The 23,938-nt window shown below is 39.6% G+C and overlaps 3 protein-coding genes across 4 annotated transcripts in view; 1 reads left to right on the top strand and 2 right to left on the bottom strand.

Moving 5' to 3' along the window:
* The window catches only part of GLO1 (glyoxalase I), a 453,994-nt gene that overhangs the window by 104,767 nt on the left and 325,289 nt on the right, over positions 1–23,938 (top strand). The window lies entirely within an intron of this gene.
* Positions 1–23,938, bottom strand: part of DNAH8 (dynein axonemal heavy chain 8) — a 314,177-nt gene that overhangs the window by 14,009 nt on the left and 276,230 nt on the right. For both annotated transcript variants that reach the window (XM_050787538.1, XM_050787537.1), the window contains exons 89-91: positions 8,696–8,852; positions 5,379–5,531; positions 5,109–5,298 (exon numbers count right to left, since the gene is read on the bottom strand). In XM_050787538.1, coding sequence (XP_050643495.1) covers positions 5,109–5,298; positions 5,379–5,531; positions 8,696–8,852 — 500 coding nt within the window. The remainder of the gene's footprint in view (positions 1–5,108; positions 5,299–5,378; positions 5,532–8,695; positions 8,853–23,938) is intronic.
* DAAM2 (dishevelled associated activator of morphogenesis 2) overlaps positions 1–23,938 on the bottom strand; it is a 979,794-nt gene that overhangs the window by 882,566 nt on the left and 73,290 nt on the right. The gene's annotated exons all lie outside the window — the stretch shown is intronic.

The following is a 23,938-nucleotide window of genomic DNA, read 5'->3' as shown; positions in this document are numbered from 1 at the left end:
CCCAAGATGTTTAAGGGTAGCTCTCATTCATCAAACAGTGGCACTGGGGCATGCTTAGAATTGCTATTAGATTAGAAGCTGTCTCCCAGTCCCTTCCAATCCTAAAGTTCCATTAGTCCTTGGCACACATTCCCACCTCCACAAATGGCAGGCTTTTATAACTCTTCAAGACAAGCATTCAGAGATTCTAGCTAGTTGATGATGTTTCCCTGAAAACACACACACAGGCAGAAGGTTGTAGATTATTTTTACAGAAATGCAAGATAACAGGACAAACATGATCCATCTCTTTGATCCAGCAAAATTGCCTCTAACTGAAAAATCTTGATTTGCATTATGGAAGAAGTTGTCACTGATATCTGACATAACAGACTGGCATGGCTTGTCGAGACACTGAGAAAAAATAACAGAAAAAAGTGGGTGCAGTTTGGCATCTAAATGGCATCAAGCTCCAGATTGAGCTAAACATTAGGAAAATAATGGGACTGCATGGTTCAATCTACTACAGAGGTGTGAGACCTGGGGAACACGTTCAGCCTCTGCCTCCATTTCATTAGCAGCCCCTGTGAGTCATAGCTAACATCAAATGGCAAAGCATGGCTATCAATTAAGATGTTCTGAAAGGCAGTCAATACCCTGGCTTGAAGTCAGGCTCATTACAACTCATATTCTTTGGGTTTAAACACATCCCACACACAGCACAGACATCTACACACACTTGCAAGCTCATGCACCAGAAGCTAAATCATGTTACATGATGCACTGAAAAGGAGCACCTAAGGGGAAAACAGACCAGGGGCCATCCTTTGTGACCCCCGAGAAAAACAATCTTAAATTATGTGGGAAGATGTGCACCAACGACTGCTGGGAAAACACAGTGGAGCACAAAGGTTCTCCCGGCCTGAGCAATCTGCCAGGAGACAAATCCACACACTGAAAAAAGCCACACATTGAAAAAACTATCATAGGGTCACAGATATAGACAGCTTGACTATTTTAATCATCCAGTCTAATTGCCACATGGTTGAGCTCGTCAATTGCTACAGAAATGATTGTGAGGGGTGCTGAAAATGCCAGATGAGCTCCACGGTGTCTGACTCAGCCTCTTTAAATATGACAGACAAAATATCAGGCCATCCATAAGGCCAACAGCAGTGCTACAAACAGCAGAAGCTCGGGTGCTGACCAGGGGTAAGCGAAGCATGTCACTTGTCCTTGAGGTAGCACAGACCTCAAAGTTACTTAGGCCTGTGGAGCAGTCACCAAAAGGACAATGAGGGAAACACACTAAACAGTATCAGATGCCACATTACATTGTAAAATTATAAACATTAGCAATCACACATGAAAAAAGCCTTTGCAGGCGTTCTAGAGTCTTCTTTATGGTCCAGGTGATTTTGATTACTGTATATATACTTGTGATGAAACTATGGCCTTTACGCAAACTGTATTGTGTTTTACTTAAATATGTAGGGTTTTTTTTTTTAAGCCATTTACTTAAATGTTTTGAACCAAAGAAAGAAATTATTTCATTGAAGAGGACTGAGTTAGAGGACATAAAACCCGGGAGATACATCCATGTTGGGAAATCAACTGTTGATGTCAAATAGTGTCCAGTGAGTTTCCAGTTGGAAAGGACTCTATCTGTTTGCACACTGCCTAGGAACATGTATGGAGTTGCTGTAATCTTTATTTGCCAGATTTCGTCAAGAAAGGTGGAACAGAAAGTAATTTGTCCCTCATGTCAAGAGAATGAAAAGAGAGCAGAGAAGTGATTAGTGTGCAGGAAGAGTTGACTTCCAGTCTTCTGTGCGACTAATGGAAAGCAGTCATGGATAAGGGTGTGTGTGTGCTTGTGTGTAAAGGGTAGGATGTTTGAATAAGTTAGGGCTTTCCAAGACGTGGAGAGACCTGAGAGAAAGAATCAAAGTCTAACTTGAAAGCAGAACTGAAGAAAAGGGAAAAGATGAGTATTATTAACAAATGAAGGAAAGTAAGGCATTAACTGAAATGTGATGTATTAGTCCGTTTTCACACTGCTATAAAGACATATCCGAAACTGGGTAATTTATGAAGGAATAAGGTTTAAATTGACTCAGTTCTGCATGGCTGGGGATGCCTCAAGAAACTTACAATCATGGCAGAAGGGGAAGCAGGCACGTCTTACATGGAGGCAGGAGAGAGAGTGAAGGAGGAACTGCCAAACACTTATTACACCATCAGATCTCATGAGAACTCACTCACTATCACAAAAGCAGCATGGGGAAAACCACCTCCATAATCCAATCACTGGGATTACAATTTGAGATGAGTTTTGGGTGGGGACACAGAGCCAAACCATATCATGTGAATCTACATTTGTATGTATTTAAGTATTGTTCTGGTTTGTAACATTTCTTAACAATATTAACAACTAAAGATTAGTTCATAAGTGTTAACTTTGCTTTTTTAAGTTATATTTTGAATGGAAAAAATCGCTGAAAAAAATTATGTGCATTCATGTCTATGGAAAGCCAGGGATGAACCCACTCCACTCTCTTGGTTTCTAAATATCAAAGATACACTCAATAACCTCACACTTTTGAAAATCATTGGTCCTTACACCTCTCCCAACTCCAAGTCTGTCAACACACCTCTCCAGTGCTCCCTGCCTCTCTGCCCTACCTGTCTCTCTCCCAGTGCTCCCTGTCTTGTACCTTGCCTCCAGCCTACATTATCCCTCTTTGCTCTCTCAGAGACCCACATTTAATCACTCCATTAAATGTTCCCTCCTCAGCACCTGGTTAAGTCCCAGGCCCTCTTCCTAGGACCTGGCAAGAGTCTCATTGCACTGGGCCTCCCTATTCCAGTCCATCACTTGCCTTCTCTTGGGATAACCTTCTGATATACAGCCCCAACCCCTGAAGCCCCGGAAGACTTTTCATACTCCAGCCTCATTCCCCACTACCCGCAGCCTTGCTCCTGAGCCCTGGTCTCCCTGTTCCCCTGAACAAGCCTTGTTTTTGCTCAGGCCTTTGCCTGGAAAGCCCTCACTCTTTTTTTTTTTTTTTTTTTTTTTTGGCATCCCTGCTTCTGCAAACCCTACTCACTGCTTCCTGTGTGAAGTTCTTGGCAGAATTGATCTCTCTGTCCTCTGGGCTACCATGGCACTTAGTTCTCACACAGTGGGGCACTTATCACATTACATTAAAGTTGCTGATGTGTCTGTCTTACCAACCAGATTATAGGCTCCTTTAGGGCAGGAACCAGGTCTCAAATCTCTCTTCATTGAAAGTACCTAGCAGAGGCGCTGGCAAATGGGAGGTGGTCAAACAATCCTTATTAAGTTAAATGCTATTACTTCAGGCTCCCTAGCCAGGAATTACCTGGTGACCACTTACTCAAATTGAGGCTCATACAGAGGAAAGAGACTCATAAGTAGACACACAAAATCTGAGACCCGCAATAAAAAATGTTCCTCTCCTAATTCAACGGAAATTCTGGGAGAAAAATAGATAAGTGAAATCTGGGGGCTGCCCTTTACAAATCTAAAGGCTACGGACTTTATCAAATACTATGTATAATTTGATATGTTCATAGAAATCACCATGGTTAGTGTTTCAAATTTAAACATTTTTAAGGTATTGGAAAATGCATACAGTGAATGAATGTACGTATACAGAGGACAATTAAATGCATATTTTTCATGTACAATATTGATCAAAGTACGCTTTACGCAAAAAAACCCTGAACAAATCATCAGTATACAGCAATATCAAGGAATTTTCACCAAGAGAATGCAGCCACATAACCAGTATCCAGATCTAGAAACAAAACATTCCTGGGCCCCAGAAGTCCCTTGTGCCCTCGCTCTTGCTCTCTCTCTTTCTCTCTCTCTCTCTCTCTCTCTCTCTTTAGATAGGATCTCACTCTGTTGCCCAGGCTGGAGTGCAGTGGTGCAATCACGGCTCACTGCAACCTTGATCTCCCAGGCTCAGGTGATCCTCCCACCTCAGCCTCCCAAGTAGCTGGCACTACAGGCACATGCCACTACACCTGGCTAATTTTCATATTTTTTGTAGAGACAGGGTTTTACCATGTCGCCCCGCTGGTCTTAAACTCTTGGGCTCAAGCAATTTGCCCACGTTGGCCTCCCAAAGTGCTGGGATTACAGGTGTGAGCCACTGTGCCTGACCCTTTGACCCTTTTTCTAATTGCTGCCCTCCTTCTACAGTCATTATTCCGACTTTGAACACTATAGAGCCATTGTGCCTGTTCTTACTCTTTGTATAAATGGAACCACACTGCATGTAATGTTTTCTGTTTGGTTTCCTTTACTCAACATTATTTTATGAGATGCACCTATATTGCTACAAGGAGCAATAATTCATCCTAAATCTGTAAGTGTGAATGATTCTAAAATTTTATTACAAATGGAGCCATAAGCTGCTGAACCATAAGGAATTCAACATTTCTTCATTTTCACCAAGAATTACTTGAAGTAAAACTATCCATATTTTAGTAAGACAAAAAGATGTCATGTTCCTGAACCTTACAGACTCTAAGACATCAAGCCATTAACTTTCTCAGTAAACATTTCTAGAAGGAAGGAATAAATGAAGCAGAATTATAAAGCACTCTTTCAGGAAAAAAGAAAAAGAAAACTAGGGAACTGAGTGGGGGAAGACCCCCCGGAAGTTCCCTGAATACTTTTGTCACAGTCATTTTTGAAATCAATCTAATTTTCTAATCCCTGTAAACAATTTTTGCATCTTTTGGTGCTTCATTTTTGACATTTCACAAACATTTAAAAACTGTAAGTTAGACAGAAACTTCTTTTTACTCTTTCATGTGTCCTAACCCCAGACTGATGGTTTGCTGAAGTTGGTGAAAAGAAAAAGGAAGGGTTTTGCTACCACATTGTAAAAAACTGATAGGAAGAGCTTCAGATTGAATTTGTAAAACAAATACAGAAGAATTATTTGTGTCCTTTCGCCTTTGAAAGGTTATGTGCAGCACCCAGCAAGCTACGGCTCCATATTGTTTTATATGGTATACACTTATCACACAATGCTACTATCCAACAACACACAAATTCCAAGTTTGTCAAAATTCCTATGAGCACATACCTTGGGGATTAAAAAAACCAGTCATCCAAAACACATTAGGCCTCCCTTCAAATATCCACGTAGAAAACTGAGCATTTCTTTCCAAAAGTTCAGTGAACCAGAAGCCCAGTGTGGACGAATCCCAAGACACTCTTTTCCAGAGCTGAGGTATACGAGCATCATACATGTTGTCCAGAGCATCTCTCAGGTTCTGGAGAAGAAAAAGTTAAAACACATGAATAAGAAGCATCAACAAAGAAGGAAATGCCTACTGATGTAAGAACAGCTCACCTCACTCATAATGATTGTTCCTTCAATGGCCAATTTTAGATCACTCAGGCTACTGCGGAGTATTGAAATGACTCTTTGCATTCTGTCAATTTCTTGTCTAAGAAATATGTTCATTGAATTAAGATGGCCCATCTTTATCAAACGAGATTTCACCTAAAACAAAGTAAACAATGCAATAAAGGAGATTTTATCACCTGTCATTTCTCTTCCAATGACCTCTTCTTTCTCAATTCGTTTTCTTCCTCTGAATGTATCTCTACCAGCCAAAATGAACTCTAAAATATCTCTTGCAGAACCAAACTTGCCATTAAAATTTCCATTTCCTGGGTTTCCAAAACTACTGTTCAACTAAAATGATTTTTATTTCTTACTGATTGTACTTAGCTAATAATTGGAAATGTACTTTAAAGAACTGAAATAAAATTGTACCTTTTTCTCCTTTCACATGATTAAGTACTGGGTGTCAATTAGATATTCTTTTTGCAATCTAACCTTCATAGGAATACAGTGGAATTTTTTCCTTCATTATGTTTGCAGAGTTATTAGAAATGTCATAGAAAGTTAATACAGCAAAAATCTTTACAGAGCAGTTACCAACAAATATGATTAGCTATAGTTTCCAAAAGCCATTGTTGCCTTAGCTATGAGAGCTGAAGAGAGCCTTTCCTAATCCAGTAAATGAAAATATTTGATTTTGTGGGAGAGCAGTTAAATATCTGTCATGTGTTCCTTTTGATGTATCACTTATTGACTATTTTGAAGAGATCAAAACAAAAGCCTCTGGTTGTGGGAACAATAAAATATGATGATTATTGGAAAACAAGCCAATACAATATACACATTTCAATTTGGTGACATATGCCCAACAGAAGATTGACTACAAATACTGGCAGGAGCTCATAAAGGCATTTGAACTTTCTGCTGGCCACAATCAAAGAGATGCCCAAATTGAAGGAACAAGGACGGGACACGTGGAGTGGGAGAGAACTCAAAGTGAGGTGTCAATCTGAAGGATCACGGGAGGCCAGGAACTGCAGGACTCTCTGCCAGAGATGCCCACTGCCCCCTCAGAAGGCCTGGAATGTTAGAGATGGGTGGGCTTCGGAGTCATCTGAACCATTCTCCTCCTTTTATAGGACAGGCCTCTAGCACGGTGCAGAAGTTTCCTTTCAGCAAGGGACACCTCTGTTTACTGCAATTGGGTTGTTTCTAGTGAGTGAGAGAGGAAGATGGAAAGCACAAAAACGGAAGGAGATATAACACTGAGTACAGATATAAAACAGGCAGCTGAATAGGACTACCTATGCAGGTGGGGCAAACTATATTAAAATCAGTCAAGCATGCCAGGGAAGGTCCCTGGCCCAGCCCGACGTAGCAACCTTCAGCTACTCTCCAGAATTCTTGGTTCTAGAGCCTACATTTTTGCAGCCTCCAGTGCCTCGTTCTCATCTCCATCCCAAGTCCTTCAGCCTCCAGTGGCTGAATAGCATATATATATGCTATACAGATGTGTGTGTGTGTGTGTGTGTGTAATTACATCTATATATAATTCCCTTTAAATCAATCCATCTCAAGAGTGGAAATTCACTCTTAGGAAAAAGGGAAATTATAGAAATACTTTTGCAACCTCATGAGTGGAAAATAAAGCTCAGGAATTGACCACAGTCTCAAATCAATAGCCCAGGTATCTCTAGTATATTAGCAGTTTTAAACAAATCGCCTTGTCCTGCTTAGCGTTTTAAAAGGGAAACTTTACTTGAGATAGAGACATGCTTAGAAAAATCTTAAACCCTAGAAAATGCAATTCTAATCCTGATTCTGAGTATAATTATTGTTCCAGCCTAAAATTGTCCTTTTATTAATAAAATTTAAGACTTGCTGTAATCTTATATAGCATTTTCATTATGTTTCTGGGACCAGGTAGTTTTTTTCTACAATAATGTAGCTTCATTTTTACTACAGAAGTCAATGGTATAATTATATTTTGATTTACAAAATTCACTTTACAGCCACATGTTCAAGAACAGATCTCGTCTATAAAATAAGATGCTAAAAAGTAAGTGATCTTGGAACAGGGACAAGTTTTAGATGCCTCTTAGTACAAACTCTTTCCCATACAGGAATCCATTTAGTTACACCCCTGATGCTCAGTTGCTGCTGGAATAATCACCAGAACAGAGGTGTTGTTGGTGAAGTGGCTCCAACCAAGACTGGACAGCTCGAATTATCACAAGGTCTTGAACCTTTCCCCTGGCAATAGCAGCCCTGTGGTACAGTCATATAGAGTAAGCTTTATCTCACTTGCACATGCCAGTATTAAAAATCTTTGAAGGCAAGTATGCTGCCTTGTTTTTTGAAGATCACACCAATAAAACTATTGAAAGTGTATACTTACAATATTTATCCATTTAAAAATATTTTCTCCCCTTACCATAACTATCTCTACATGAAGCTATTGATTTCAATATCTTAACCAAAGGTCTTGGTACCTATCTACACAACGGAAACAATAATTATTTTAAGAGGCAAGAAAACACTTGTTATTGTTGGGACACTCACTGCATGCTAAAACTAGTTAAGACTGCAGGTTTTAGAGTCAGATCACTTTGTGTTCAAATTCTTGCTCTGCCACTTAGTTTGGTTTCTGCTGGTGCTGTCCTGAGCACTGAGTGTCATAATGTGTATGAAGCACTTAGGACAGGGCCTGGCTTGTAATGAGTGCTCAAAAACACAGCTACTGTCCCATGCCACACCATTCTAATCAATGAATAAGTGTGGTTCTTAGAAAACTTCAGATTGGTAACGGGGTGCTTATATTCATCATAATATCTCCATTAATTGTTCTACCCTATTCAATGAGTTGCAGACGTGATTAAAAATCAATGGAGTAGACGGGTGAGTCATCTATCTACAGTTAAAACACTTGGAACATCTTAAAGAATACCAAATCACCAACACCATTGCCTTTTGGCCTTAAAGATTTTTGAGTTGTTTTTTTACCACAGCTTAAGGCATCATAGAAACTGATATATAAATGGGTCACTGTGGAAACTTTGATTGAGGAGGAATTAACTTGTAAGGGAATTTTTAAAAGAATGCAACATGGAAAATGTTTTCTTCTGATATTTTTAAGTTTTGAAGAGAGAATGACGTGAACAACGAGAGATGCAGAGTTCAGTAATATAGTCAAAATTTATTACACAGGTCATCTGCCACATAGTCACCAACAGGTAGATTCTTGCTTTCCATGGTAATCAGACTTACTGTTTAAATATACAAATAGCTCTGTATGCCAGCGGGAAAGCAGCAAGGCTTACCTCATGAGGAATGTAATCAGGAGGGAGTTTACTCAGCATATCTTCAGATAATCTATAAACAATGGCCTCCCGGGTCTCTCCCACACCACCTCCACTCTCTTTGGGTTGAATGTTGGTAATTGTTTCAAGAACAGCAGAAGCAGTGTTACTCTGATACCTAGTAAAAAGAGTGAGCTGTTCAGCACGTCACAGGGAAACACGTAAAAGATAATTGTCAAAGCTAAAATGAACTGATAGAATCACTTAAATCAAAGCAAGCTACGAAAAAAAAAAAAAAGGAGAAGAAAAGTTAACTACTATCAACCTGGGGTAATGAAAAAAACTAGAGATCCATTCTACTACCTCCTAATAGGACATCAAGAACATCAGTGAAATGAAACACTCTCCATCTTCAAGGAAAGAGACCCAAAAACTCCCCTGGAAATCCAAATCGCTGCTTCACCATCTTGGTTGTAGCTAACCTGACCACCTCTTGCTAAACAGTGAGCTCACCTCCGTTCACTCTCCTCTGCTATAGACTGGTCATAAGAGTCTATCATTATAGCACAGTTTGTTTGCTCAAATAGGACCACTCATATTTCCTCACTGAGTTATAAACTATTAAAATGTTTTCATCTTTTCTGTCTTGTTTTCTCATTTTTCCACTGGTTTTATGATTTCCAGGGAAATCTACTGACACCCACCTGCTCCACCTGTTCAAATGCAGCTATGCATCTTTAAATCCATTTATTCAATAAATATTTACTACGTACCGGGCGCTGAGCTAAGTTCTAGAATATAGCAGGGAATAGGACATAGTTCTGTCCTCTAGTGGAGGAGATAGATATTAGACAACCCCATTCTAACAAGTGCTGTGGAGGGAAGTAACAGGATGCTTTCAGAGAGTTTTGATTCTCTCATTCCCACTCTCTAGCTTTCTCTCAGGTTGACCAGATACTCTGAGATGCAGGAACTTAGTCTCTGTCCCTGAGATGCTGGGTTGACCAGTTATCTGGACATTTGAGTAAAAATGTGTATGGGGGTGGGCGGGTGGGGTGGGCGCTGTATGTGCATGTGTGTGTGTATGTATTTGTGTGCTGGAGGTAATTTACACTAGAAGATTAGTAAAAGTTAAAAAGTCACATGTAAGCTGAGACCAGAAGGACGAACAGGTCAGCCAGGCAGTGGGGTGGGGTGGGGTGGGAGGCAGAAAAGGACATTCAGACAAGAAGTAAGGGTAGGGGTGAAAAGGGTTTCAGTGCATTTGAGGAATAGAGATAAGGCCAGTGAGGTCAGAGCCAGTAAGCTAGAAGTGATGAGGATGAAGAAGAGGCAGGGGCCAGACCATGCAGGGTTATATAGGAACTTGTAGGATTCTGAACACCACCCTAAAGGCAATGGGCAGCCACTGAAGATATCCCTAGCCAGGTGTGACATGGTCAGATTTAAATTTTTCAGCCTTTTCTGAACTCCTAATTGACCATCTATACACTTCACATAATTTTATTTTGGAGGGTTATTGTTTTGTTTGCTAATTTTGTCTCTTGTCCAGATGTCAACCACATTCATATTTCCTTTTGTAGATGTGAGAGGCAAATCTAAAAGGGATTCAGCAAATGCTTGAGATTAGTGACTTCCTAATCTCAAGCCATTGTAATATGGAAATATATATCCAAATATTATACGTGCATACCTTTTAATATAGCAATTCTACACCTAAGAATTCATCCTTAAAAAGAAAGAGACATTTGACATTTCCATTTCTCACAGTATGGTGCAAATGTTACTGTGAACCACCCTTCTGAAACAACTAAAACTTCTGGAGAAGATATGAAAAACATCCTTTTAAAAACATCACTGAACTAGCAAGACAATAAAAAATCCTCAGGGTCAAATAAAATGAATGCTGGAAATAAAGTGAATGCTGGAATCCAGAGAGATAAAGCCAGATTTTACCCTGGGGGAATCGACTAACTGGTGTTTTCGAGTTTCTGTTTGGATAGTGCAATGAGACAGGGGAGAAACCCTCATACCTGAGGTGAAAAGCGTAATAGGAAATTCCTACATAAAGCTGGGACCCCACACAGCTACAACCTCAGTATAAGGGTAAACTAGAAAGTAACCTCTACCTGTCAGAAGAAGATAGGCAACTTGTTCTATCTAGCTTAGCACTAAGTGGGGGAAAAATCTTTCCTGAAAATTCTGAATTCACCATGTTTGTGACATTAGTTACCATTTATTCATATTACCTGTGCAATTTGGAAATGCTCAAGCCAAGAATTTATTTTAAGGTGGTCCTAGGAAGTCCTAGGTGGCACCTGATGGAAGCAAACACAACTCGTTCCTGAACAATATACCTTTGACTCAGGTCTCAAATAATCCAACAGTTAACTTTAATAGACACAAGCTCAAAGTCAAAAGTTTAAAAAGTTGTAAGGAAACAAGGCAATGTGAGAAACAGCCAGTAGAAACAACAGAAAGCAGAATCAGACCTGTAGAGATCTTAAGTGACTCTTCAGATGCACATTACAATATACTGTATTTGTGATACTGAAGAGTTTTAAAAGGAGATTGAAAATATAAGTATTAAAGAGGAAACTATAAACATGAATAGCATATTTGAAAAAGAGTCAAAAAGAACTTCTACAAATAAAACATAACTAAAACTTAAAACCTATACTATTTATTGCTGCTGTAACAAATTGCCACAAAGTCAGCAGCTTAAAACAAGACAAATTTATTATTTTACAGTTCTGTAGGTGCTAAATATGACACAGGCCTCACTGAACTAAAATCAACACATCAGCAAGGCTGGGTTCCTTTCCATAGGAGATAGGAGAGGATCCATTTCCTTGCTTATTTGGGTTGTTGGCAGAATTAACTTCCTTGAGGTTGCAGGACTGAAGTACCCAATTTCTTGCTGGCTGTCAGCTGAAGGTCCTTCTCAGCTACTAGAGGCCACTTGCACATCCTGGCTTGTGGCCCACTTTCTATATCTCCAAAGCCAGTAATGGCAAGCCAAATCCCTCTCACCCTTGGACTCTACATGTAGATATATCACAGTAAAACCGTAGAATACCAAAAACAAAACGAACATCTTAAAAGCAGCCAGAGAGAAAGAGCAGATTATCTAGAAAGAAATAACAATTACACTGGCAGTCAATTCCTCAACAACAGCAATGAAATCCAGAAGAAAACGGAATAGTGTCTCCCATGTGTTAGGATAAACTAACTATACACCTAAAATTGTGCGCCAAACAAAACTCTCTTTCAAGAATGAAGGCAAGAAAAAATATTTGAATAAACATTTCATCGAAGAAGAAATACGGATGGTCAATAAGCACATGAAAAGATGTTCAGTTTCATTATTTATTAGGAAAAAGCAAATTAAAAGGACAATGTAATACCACTTCACACTTACAAAGGATGGTTATGATCACAGGATACATAATAACAAATATTGGCAAGGATGTGGAGAAACTTGAATCTTCGTAATTGCTAGAGGGGATCGTAAAATCATGCAGTGACTTTCTTTTGTTTTGTTTTTGAGACAGAGTTTTACTCTGTCACTCAGGCTGGAGTGCAGTGGTGCTCACTGCAACCTCCATCTCCTGGGTTCAAGCAATTCTCGTGCCTCAGCCTCCTGAGTAGCAGAGACCATAGGCATGCACTACCACACCCAGTTAACCTTTTGTACTTTAGTAGAGAGGGGGTTTGGCAAGGCTGGTCTTGAACTCCTGAGCTCAGGCAATTTGCCCACCTCGGCCTCCCAAAGTGCTGGGATTACAGGCATGAGCTGCCGCTCCCGGCCTGGTGCAGTCACTTTGGAAAGCAGTTTGGCAGTTTCTTAAGATGTTAAGAGTAGATTATGACCCAATGACCCAATAACTACATAACATTCCTAGTTATCTACACAAGAGAGATTAAAAGACATGTCCACACACAGATTTGCACATGAATGTTCATAGTAGTATTCTTAATAGCCCCAAAGTAGAACATAGCGAACTATTCATCAACTGGTAAATGCGTAAACAAAATGTGGTACTGGAATACTATTTGGCAATAAAAACCAAGGAAGTATTAATATATGCTACAACATGGATGAACTTCAAAAACATTATGTTAAGTTAAAGAATCCAGATGTAAAGGATCACATAACGTATAATTCTACTTATGCAAAATGTCCAGAAAAGGCAAATTTACAGAGACAGAAAGTAGATTAGCAGTTGCCTGAGGTTGGGGATGACAATTGGGCACAAATGGGCCCAACATTTCTTTTTAGAGTGATGGAAATCGTGTAACATTATATTGCAGTGGTAAACTTACTAGAAATCATTTATTGTCCACTTAAAATGAGATAATTTAAGATAGGCAGATTACATCTCATAAAAGCTGTTTTTCAAAAAAGGAGGGCAAAATAAGGCATTTTCTTACAAGAATAGAAGAGTTTATCACCCATAAAAGAATGTCCCCCTCATGGGGGAAATTCTAAAGGGTATACTTTAGAAAGGAGGAAAGTTATTCTGTTGGAAGGTTTGAAGTATTGAAAAGAATGGGCCAATGCATAGGTAAGTCTAAATAAGCATTATAGTATAAAACAATAATCATATGTCTAACTATGGGATTATAAAAGATAAAATTAAAATACTGAAATGTCAGGAGAGTGGCTATAGCTAAAGTTATCTAAGAGAAAGGAAAGTAAACGTATTCATTTTATTTATTATTTATTTATTTTAAAGAGATGGGTTCTTGCTCTGTTGCCCAGGCTGGACTTACACTCTTGGGCTCAAGCAATTCTCCTACTTTAGCTTCCCAAGGAGCTGGGACTACAGGTACATGCCACCACGCCCAGCATAAATATATGAATTTTAGACCTAAATAAGAACTGACGTTAAAATTTCTAGGGTAACTAGTAAAAGAACAGAAACAGAGTACATAATTTCCAAACTAGCAGAAGAGGAAAGAAATGAAATGGAAAATTCTTATTTAGCAGAAGGCCAAAAAGGAAGAAGAAGAAAAGCAAAACATAGAAAGAGTGGTGTAAAAAAGCAACATTGTATATTTGTCCTTTACATTTTATATACAGTATACATATTCTTTTGTATTTATTCAACATTTAATAAAGCTGTTTTAGAAGTAATAATCAGACAAGTGTACAAAGATGAATGTATATGACTTTATAACAGTATTTGTAATAACAAATCCTAGTAAAGCTTTATAAAAATCTATATAGCCAATGAAAATGGTGATGTAGCTGTATATTCATTGATCATGCGAGGTGTCATTGGGGGATTATAGCATAAAATAACATGGCACCAAACCCAGTTATGGTATGATCTAATTTTGTTGTTAATATTGTGTTTATAGGCACAGAAACAAATCTAGACGGGTATTTTTGCAGTAGGATTTTTGCATGATTAGCTTTTTCTGTAATTATTAGTTTCTTTTTGCTCTTTCTTTTTCTGTATTGTTTATGCTCCTCAATAAGAATGGAGGACTTTAAGAATAAAGAATATTAAAAATCATTTTCAGTTTGAAAAACAGAGAAAAATAAACCCCCATAAGGCAAAGCCCATCACAGTTGTCAAGAAGTTAACAGAGATAAATCAGGGACAAATGTTTCAGCTTCCCTGAGATGCAGCTTACAAACCCTTACTCTTTATGCCCCGCCAGAAAGTGGCCCTCTGCCTTTCCTCTGCGGCATACGGAAAGAGAATTCCAGCATTCTCTCTCCTCCTTCCCTGGGGTGACTTCCACAGCTGTTTGCGGAACTTGCCACACGAATTGGCAGAAACCTAAGAGTCTGCTGGGAAAGTTATCCAGGCTTCTTTGCTTATGAAAAAGCTGCGTTTGGGGGGAGTAGAGGAAATCCTATAGAGCAGCCTTTGGATCATTTAGGAACAAAGCTGAAGAATGGAGGAGATGCTCTGTCTTCAGCATTTTTATTTGATTAGCAGTTAGAATACCACATCTGGACCCAAACATGTATACCCGAACTACCTGCATCCTTTCCAAAAGTCATGCATGATAAATGCATAAGATGTCATGCTTCACATACAGAACTTTCAGTCAGATACAGTGATATGAGGGTCCTAGTATCAGATCTAGCAAGTGTTTGTAACTCCATCCAGAATTGGGATATTAGCTCCATATTACCTTTAAATACATGACTTTCCCAGTAAGGATCAATGAAGTAAAAGCTAATTTTTAATGAACAAAAATGGACTATAGAGTATACTTTAGATATAACTTAAAATTCTTTTACTATTTCTGTAAGCAACCTCTATTCAGATGTTGGGGATTTGGAATATCCCAAAAGACACTTATCTTAAAAGCTGAAACATGCATGCAGTTGAATACATGAACAGAGAACACAATATTCTAGTAAAATAACACAAAAGGCATTTGAAACCCATTGCTATATTTTGAAATATGACACAATCCTAGTTTTAAAAAGTCATATAAAGTACTGTATAAGAAAAATATATATGTAACAAACCTGCACGTTGTGCACATGTACCCTAGAACTTAACGTATAATAATAAAAAAATACAAATAAGTCTGAGAGGAAAGTTTGATGAAAATAGCTGATGAGGCAACAAAATGAAGTTAACAACAGTCAAGGTTCCCCATGCTATTACATACCTTTTCAGAAATTTAAATGTGTATGTGATTCATATTACTCCATGAGCTCTCTCTAGCATTAGGTACACTACAGATAGAATATGTGGATGAACTGCTATGTTAGGGAAGACAGAGGTGTCACCATGGCTGACATCTCAGAGAGCCATGAAATACCGGGGAAACCTGGGTAACATTAAACCTCTGACTTTATCATGAACTCTGTGCATTCACATTTCCCTGGAGCCCCAGAGCTCTTTGGTTCCTGTATCAAACAAATCCAAAACCTTATTATTTTAGTTCTCCCTTATCCCCCTCCTGGACTGTTCCTTGCCCCATCTACTTTAGTGACATCAGTGTCTGCCCAGCTGCCCAACTGAGAACCCTCAGAGATGGCTTCCTCCTTGCTGTGACTCCCCAGACCTTCTTAGTTTCCAAGACCTAGTTCCAAATCATTTCCAGCATCCCCTCCCCATGACCCACTGTCATCCCCACTGCCTTCAGTTCTGCCCCTAACTTTCTGATCATCCTCCGTGGGTGGCACTGCCGTCACCTCCTAACACATCCTCCTGCCTCCATCCACTGTTCCAAGGTAAGTTTTGACATTTCAAAAGTGATTATTACATTTATTCAAAGACTCCCCATAACCTTCAGGATGAAATCTGAAGTCCTTCACGTGGCATACAAACCTTTTTCATCACTAAGTCTTTTTCTATCTCCAGCTTCTGCTCTTGCTTCTTTCTTCCCACACTCTACGCTGTGCTGTGAGTTACCTGAAGCTCATCAAGCATTCCATGACTCCCCTCATATTCTTTGATTGTTCCCAAGCTAACTCCACTGCCTGGAATGCTCTGCCCTCATTTCTTCATCGATTATAGCTCATTCCTAACTAGCTATTACTATCAAGCTCAGCTTAGATGTCTTCACCTCTAGACAGCCTTCCCTAGACTTTCTCCCTATGTGTGTGCACAGCTCTCAGTGCTTGCTTTTCTTTTTGTACTTCTCATTCTGTACATGATGACATGCTTGTTTATCTTCATTCCAACTTCAGCCTGAATTACTTGATGGCAGGAAAAGGCTTAAATCTCTGTATACAAAATGCTAATTCCCATCACCTCATGCAAGCAGAAATGGCCATGTAGAAGGTAGAGTAGGTTAAGTACATTTAAATAAATGATTAAATAACTGTATTCCAATTTAAAATATTGCCCCAAACTCTTCTGGCAAAACCTTCAAAAGCCACACTGCATTGGCCACTCTGCTCTTTAAGCACCCCTCTTCCTCATGCTTCAGGTGTACTAGACCTGGTTCCCAGAACACCCACACACGTTCACGTTTGCATTCCCTTCCTTGGACTGTTCCTTGGTGTGTGCATCCCAGTCTGAGTCTTGGTCCTTACTGCTCATTATGTTCCTCTTCTTTGCACTTTGTCCTTGGCCCCAGTCCTGCAGTCACTTCCTTCCCACCTCAGCTCCAATCTGAGAAACTCCTGCACATCCTTTAAGACAGCGATCCCCAACCTTTCTGGCACCAGGGACTGGTTTTGTGGAAGACATTTTTCCACGGACTGGAGGGGAGGGGGCGGAAGGTTTGGGGATGATTCAAGCACATTACCTTTATTGGGCACTTTATTTCCATTATTATTACATTGTAATATATAATGAAGTAATTATACAACTCACCATCATGTAAAATCTGTGGGATCCCTAAGCTTGTTTTCCTGCAACTAGACGGTCCCATCTGGGGGTGATGGGAGACAGTGACAGATCATCAGGCATTAGATTCTCATAAGGAGTGCACAACCTAGATCCCTGGCATGCGCAGTTCACAGTAGGGTTCTCGCTCCTATAAGAATCTAATGCCACCACTTATCAGAGAGGAAGTGGAGCTCAGGCGGTAGTGCTCACTCACCTGTCGCTCATCTCCTACTGTGTGACCCAGTTTCTGACAGGCCACGGACTGGTACTGGTCTGTGGCCCAGGGGTTGTGGACCCCTGCTTTAAGGCACAACTTAAATAGAGCCTCTCTCACTAGCTTTCTTTGATCCCTAAGTTGGAATTGATTGCTCCTTCAGCTGTGTCATCATAGCAATGTACACATACCCTGATTTTAGAGTTTACCACATTGTACCTCATCAGCATTTGCCATTCATCATCTTCCCCAATAGATAATGTGCTCTAAGAGCACGGACTGCATCTTACTCATCTTTGTGCCCTGGGGTTAGCCAGACAGTAAGTTCTCAATAAATGTTTTTTTTTGTTGAATTGAGGCCAATTGGCTTGCATTTTATTAAACCTCAAATATAAAGGACAGCAATTCTTCAATATTTAAAGGGCACGAAAATGTACTTATTCTTTCTTATGGTAAAAACATAGTATATTGTTATTATTGTTTTTTGATTTCCTGGCACCTTTCAATGTGTGTATGTGTGTTTGTGTGTGTGTGTTTGTGTATAAATGCTTTATTACAACTTTTGTATTCATTTCTAATAATGAATTAGGAACATTCATTTCTGATTATTATGTATCTATTATATAATATGACAAGATAATATAATAATAAATACATCTATAGATATTAGAAATATCTATCTATCTCTCCTTGAGTCCTTGACAATTGATAAGTTTATTTGTTTTCATAGGATTCCCCCTCTCAGAGTTATTTGTATTTTTCTTATACTTTATATGACTTTTAAAAACTATGATCATGCCCTACTTCAAAATTCAGGAATAGGTTGCAAATGCCTTTTGTGCCATATATACATATTCCTCAAAACACAGGAGAATCAGAAAGATATAATTTGAGAGTGAAGTAAAGCTATTCTTCTTCTATTATTTTATCAATGTAGATCTTTAATGATTAAAGACAAGAAAACCACAGTAAATTTCCATTCATGCTAAGAAAAGCAGAGTTCATTCTTCCTACCTGTTCTAGCTACAAAAAAACAAAAAACAAAAAACAAAAAAACAAAAAAAAAAACCCAGAAAGCCCCCATATCGAAATCCTCAGGTGCTCTCTCAGTCACCTTCAACTTGAGCCCTCGTGGAAGCGTGCTCAGCACCAGAGGCTAGGTCCCAACAGCACACACCATTGCAAAGATGACCATTTTGCTCTCTGCTAACTCTGGCCAAGTTCACTGGTGCTCCAAGGAGAGGCTGATGGAGATGATGCTGCTGCTGCTAGATCCCACCTAAAAAGTCATTTTCATGGTGAGTGATTTAATTTTTTATGAGATGATCTGAACCCAGGCCTGAAAACATAGATGTGGGGAAGAAGCCTTGAAAAGTTGATCCACTGTGAATAAGAGCTAGCCAAGCTCTCCCCAACACACATTTTATTATGCACAGAATGTCATTCCCTGGTATTCCAGGGCTGAACAACTCACATTTCTTTTTCCACAATGTGATTTTATGTTTGCAAAGATATGAAAGGCAGAAGCCTAGTTAGCTAGCTATAACGGAGAATTGCAAATCTCTCTATATGCCACAAAAGCCCAAGGGCTTTCAGGAGAACAGTCCTCATAAATGCTCTGAGATGAAGAACAAGAACTATAATATTCCTTGAGGGTTGGTTCTAAGTTATTTCTTGAAGAAAATTTCTTTTTGGAGTAAATATGGGAGGAAGCTCAGATTGCCCTTGTAGCTTGGTGGTTCTGGGAAGTCAGGGTCATGGATAATATAAATGCAAAACAACTGAAAAACAGAGCTGTCTATGAAATAACTACCTAATGAGATATTAGTGTGCCATAATATCCAAATCAGTCTAGATTTACATATATCTTTGCACATGAAATATCAATGAGCATAAATTTTTTTAAAAATCTGAATCTCAAAAGTGTCCTCGAATACTCAAAGGAATACATTTCAGTTTGTATTGCATTGAAATGAATATAAAGGTTGTAATAAGACATTTGATAAATTTCAGAAGGTAAAGAAACATACACAACCACTGATGAGAAAAAGAGTGAAAATAAGCAACCATTTTTGACATTGAGAGAGTTGAATTTGCAGAGTCTTTAGTATCTTATAAATCTACATAATAAAATGTGAATAAACTGTGTATTTTCATGGTTCCTATCACTATGCTATCTAAACTCTTGAGAGAGATTGTACTTATTTTAAAGCATTTATTCACCTTGATTTCCCCCTCCACTTCAGAGATTCTGCATTCTTACGCAATGACTGAGGAGACAGACTTGTGATTCGCCCTGCCCAAATCTCCCTCTTCTCTCAAATTTATGGATGCTAACTTCAGCGTGAAGATTCCAATCAACAGGAGGCATCAAGTTCTCCATCAAGGCCCAATTATAGTCTATCATCAAGTGATGGCCGGGCACTGTGGCTCATGCTTATAATCCTAGCACTTTGGGAAGCCAAGGTGGGTGATTACTTGAGGTCAGGAGTTCGAGACCAGCCTGGCCAACATGGTGAAACCCTGTCTCTACTAAAAATACAAATATTAGCTGGGCATGGTGGCACATGCCTGTAGTCCCAGCTATTCGGAAGGCTGACACATGAGAATTGCTTGAGCCTGGGAGATGGAGGTTGCAGTGAGCCAAGATTGCACCACTACACTCCAGCTTGGGCAACAGAGTGAGACTCTGTCTCAAAACAAAACAAAACAAAAACAAACAAACAAAAATAAGCAAGAATGCTGTTGAACACCACGGATGGTCAGATAAATTAATGATTCCTCTGGTTGGGGACATTCACACAGACTTAGCCAGCATATCTTACAGAGTCCTCTCTTATGGCTGAGGCTGTTATCTCTGCACACATGCATTCAAACCTTTCACCTGGGCTCCAGTCCGTATTTCTCACCCCATTCAGATATATCCCATGTTCTTTCCCAGCTCAACATGCCCCCAACATAACTGTGTAACTTCTCTAACATACTCCTGTTCCAAACTCCTCCACTACCCCAGCTCCCAGAGAAGCAACGTCAGGGGTATCTTTGACTCCTTCTTTCATTTCACTCAGAGCTTGGAGAGTTACATCTTGCTGGAGCTGGGTGAAGACCAGAGGTGGGTTTCAGCTGGGATGCTTCGTCTGTTATTGCTTACTGCTTCCTGGTGGCCGGTGGGGGAACAGCAAGGGGCATAGCGAAGTCCTCCAAGAAGGCAAGCTCACTTGCCAGGATGAGTAGGGGCAGGATTCCATCCATGAGATAATTCAGAGCCAGAGGAAAGAAGAATCGAACCTAGGACAAGGCTTACTCAGAGACCAAAAAAATTACCAAACACGGAGCTGCAGAACAGAGCTGACCACCTAAGCAGGAACCAGAAATGAGCTAAGATTTAGTGGGGAAAAGGGATCAGGGTGGGTGGGAGAGACCCTAGGGCAGACCATATGGGAAGTTGAGGATGAAGAGAGATCAGAGGAGGACCATAGGTCTTACCGGTCCGCCAGTTGCTCTAGTGGATATAATCCCCCATTTTAGGCACGGGTCCAGGACTTTCTACTTGACCTCAGCAGTGTGGTGAAAAGTTGCAAGATCCTGACACTATTTTGGGAGAAGCTCGCTTACGGCATCCTACAGCATGCATGCCAGCGACACCATGTGGGCCTCTAGACAGAGCTGTGAAGAGAGACTTGACAAAACACAAAAGGCTTGCCGTGCCCTCTCTAACCCACCAGTGTGCAGCAAGAAACAGATAACAGCCACAGAAGAAGGTTCTCAGCCACTGCTCTGCATTCGCTAAGTCCTATCAATCCCCTCTTGAGACCTGTCCTGCAGCTTCACTCCACCCCCAATCATCCCTATTCTAGGCCTGCATCCTCACGCACCTGGACTTACCCACAGGGTACCCAACCCAAGGTGTCGATTAGTCACCATGGGTGCTCTAGATGAGGCGGAGAGATGAGCCTTGTCACATGGCAGAGAGCTTGTCTTTTATTCTAACTGCTGTGGGGAGCCATTTAGATGGAGGAGGAGCAGAGGAGAAGTAGATGGAGGAGATTCAGTTTGGGGCTTTTAAGGTCAAGCTGCCTGAAAGACATGCCAGTGGGTGTCACGTGGAAATTGTATAAATGACTATGGAGCACAGAGGAAAGGTCTAGACAATATATATGTGGCATGTTGATGTTCTAAAGGCCATTGGCATAGATGAGCTCTATTCAGGAAGGAAGGTGGAAATGACTATAAAAGAGGTTAAACTGTGAGTAGAACATAGGCCATAGATTTACAGGCATGTGAAGGGAAGGGAAGACTCTTTGAAGCAAGAGAGATACTAGATCACACTGCTACCTGGACCATACACTGAAGGGTGATGCTATTAAAGTCATGCTTTGCAACCTTTTGCATTTTGCAACATATTTTGTTACTCTGTCACAGTGTGATTTTGCCACTGAGGACTGAGAACCTGCTGAGCCGGACAGCAGGAGAATCCTTTGAAGAGGAGCCCCGGCTCTGGTGAGGTGTTCATCTGTGTCAAATACTAAGTTCCTTCTTAGTATTAAGTAAGTATAACCACCATATAACAGTATAACCACTGTTTCTTGGTGGTTTCTCTGGGATGTGTTGGCAACACCATAGTGAAGCGGTTGAACAGAGCTGCCTTGATAGATTATATTCAGAAGGCTAGTACGTTCCTTTCGGAGAGGCACCAGAGTGGCTTCAAGTTGTCATCAGATTTTAGACCAAGGTCTACAGAGCTAGCGTTACGTCCACACTTTATAACAATTTTATTGAATGGGTTGGACTCAGTATAGGGTAAGGGAGAAGTGATTTCATTCTTTACCACATTGTACTGAGTTTAGCTTAGCAGAGCAGATTAAAGACTACTTTGCATGTCTTTGTGTAAATAAATATGAAAACCTAGATGAAACAAATAATTTCCTAGGAGAACACAACTGACAAAATAATTGACTACAGTGGTGACAGAGGAATATGAAAGATATCAAAGAACTAGCACTGAGCCCAGATGGTTTCACAGGAGAATTATACCAAACTTTAAAGCATCCAATACTACATAAATTGTTCCAGAGCTTAGAAAAACGTCCACATTTTTACAAAGCAAATACAATATTGATTAGTAATTAAACCTGATAAAGATGCCACAAAAAACTCTAGGCCACTCTCACTTGTGAATATCAATGCAAAATTCCCCAGGGAAGCATTAATAGAGTCTATCACTACATTAGGAGAAGAATAATACATCAGAACCTAGTGGTATTAATTTCAGATTATCTGTAGAAAGTTTGAGTTAGGAAATCCATTAATATAATTCACTAACTTTTTAGGTGTTTGGGGGAAAATCATGTGATTATTTCCATAAAGGTCGAAAGGTATTCAACAAAATTCAACATCAATTTCTGACAACAGAAAAATACACATGCAACAATAGCTAGGACAAGCTCAGAAAAAAAAGAGCAATGAGGGGAGACTATAAAACTATCAGACAATAAAACATACTGGAAACTAGCTAAATTTAAAACAGAGTGCTACAAAATAGAAAGGAAAATAGAATAGGAAGTCCAGAAATGGACCCAAGTACCTATGGAAGGAAATTCTATGTTAAAGGAAGCAGGAGGCCGAGGCTGGTGGATCACCTCTGGTCAAGAGTTCCATACCAGCCTGGTCAACATGGTGAAACCCATTCTCTACTAAAATACAAAAATTTGCCAGGCTTGGTGGCCTGTGCCTATAATCCCAGCTACTTAGGAGGCTGAGGCAGGAGAATCACTTGAACCCGAGAGGTGCTGCAGTGAGCTGAGATCGTGCCACAGCACTCTAGCCTGGGCAACACAGCATGACTCCATCTCAAAAAAGGAAAAAAAAATCACTGGTGATAAGATAACTGGATTGCTATTTGGAAAAAGAATTTCATCCATACTTATTCCACAATAAATTCCTAATGGGTAAAAGAACTAAATGTAAAAAATGAAACCCTACAAGCACTAAAAGAAAATGTAGATGATTCCTGTATACCCTGATGAGGGAAGAAGCTTTCTTACTATTACTAAAAATCCAGATGTAACAACAGCAAGAACAGAATTTGTGTAGTCATAAATTTGACTGCATAAAAACAAAACGAAACAACAATAACACTTCTACCTGATCAATGGGGGAAAAATCACAAGCAAAGCTAAATAAACTGAGAAAACTATTTGCAATCCATATCACAAACAAAGGGTTGTTATCCTTAACATATAAATAAATCCTAAAATTAAATAAAAAGAATAAAAACTCCATTGGAAAGGAATAGACAGACTATATATAAATAGCCTTAAGTATATGAAAATTTTCTCAGTTTCACTCAAAATAAGAGAAGTGAACTAAAACTATGCTGAGATAACATTTTTCACAGTCATATTGGTGAAGATTCAAATGCCTCTCCAGTGCTCTGTTGATGACATTCTGAAGAAACGGGCACTCTCACAGACTGCAAGTAAAAGTACAAAATAGTATAACCCTATGTAAGGGAATTTGACAATATTTACTAAATCTTGATCTAGCCATCCCATCCATAACAATTTACCCTGAAAATACATCTCCAATAATATGAGAGTCCATAAGCATAAAGTTATTAATGGAAGAATTATTTGAGATAGCAAAATACTGGAAGCAACCTAAATGCCCATCTATAGGCAAATGGTTGAACAAACTATGATCCATATAAACAATGAAGTAGCCTGCAGCTGT

Source organism: Macaca thibetana, chromosome 4 (genome assembly GCF_024542745.1).
Source record: "Macaca thibetana thibetana isolate TM-01 chromosome 4, ASM2454274v1, whole genome shotgun sequence".
NCBI lineage: Eukaryota > Metazoa > Chordata > Mammalia > Primates > Cercopithecidae > Macaca > Macaca thibetana.
Note: the sequence above shows the minus strand (reverse complement) of the source record. Positions and strands in the feature narration are given on the sequence as shown.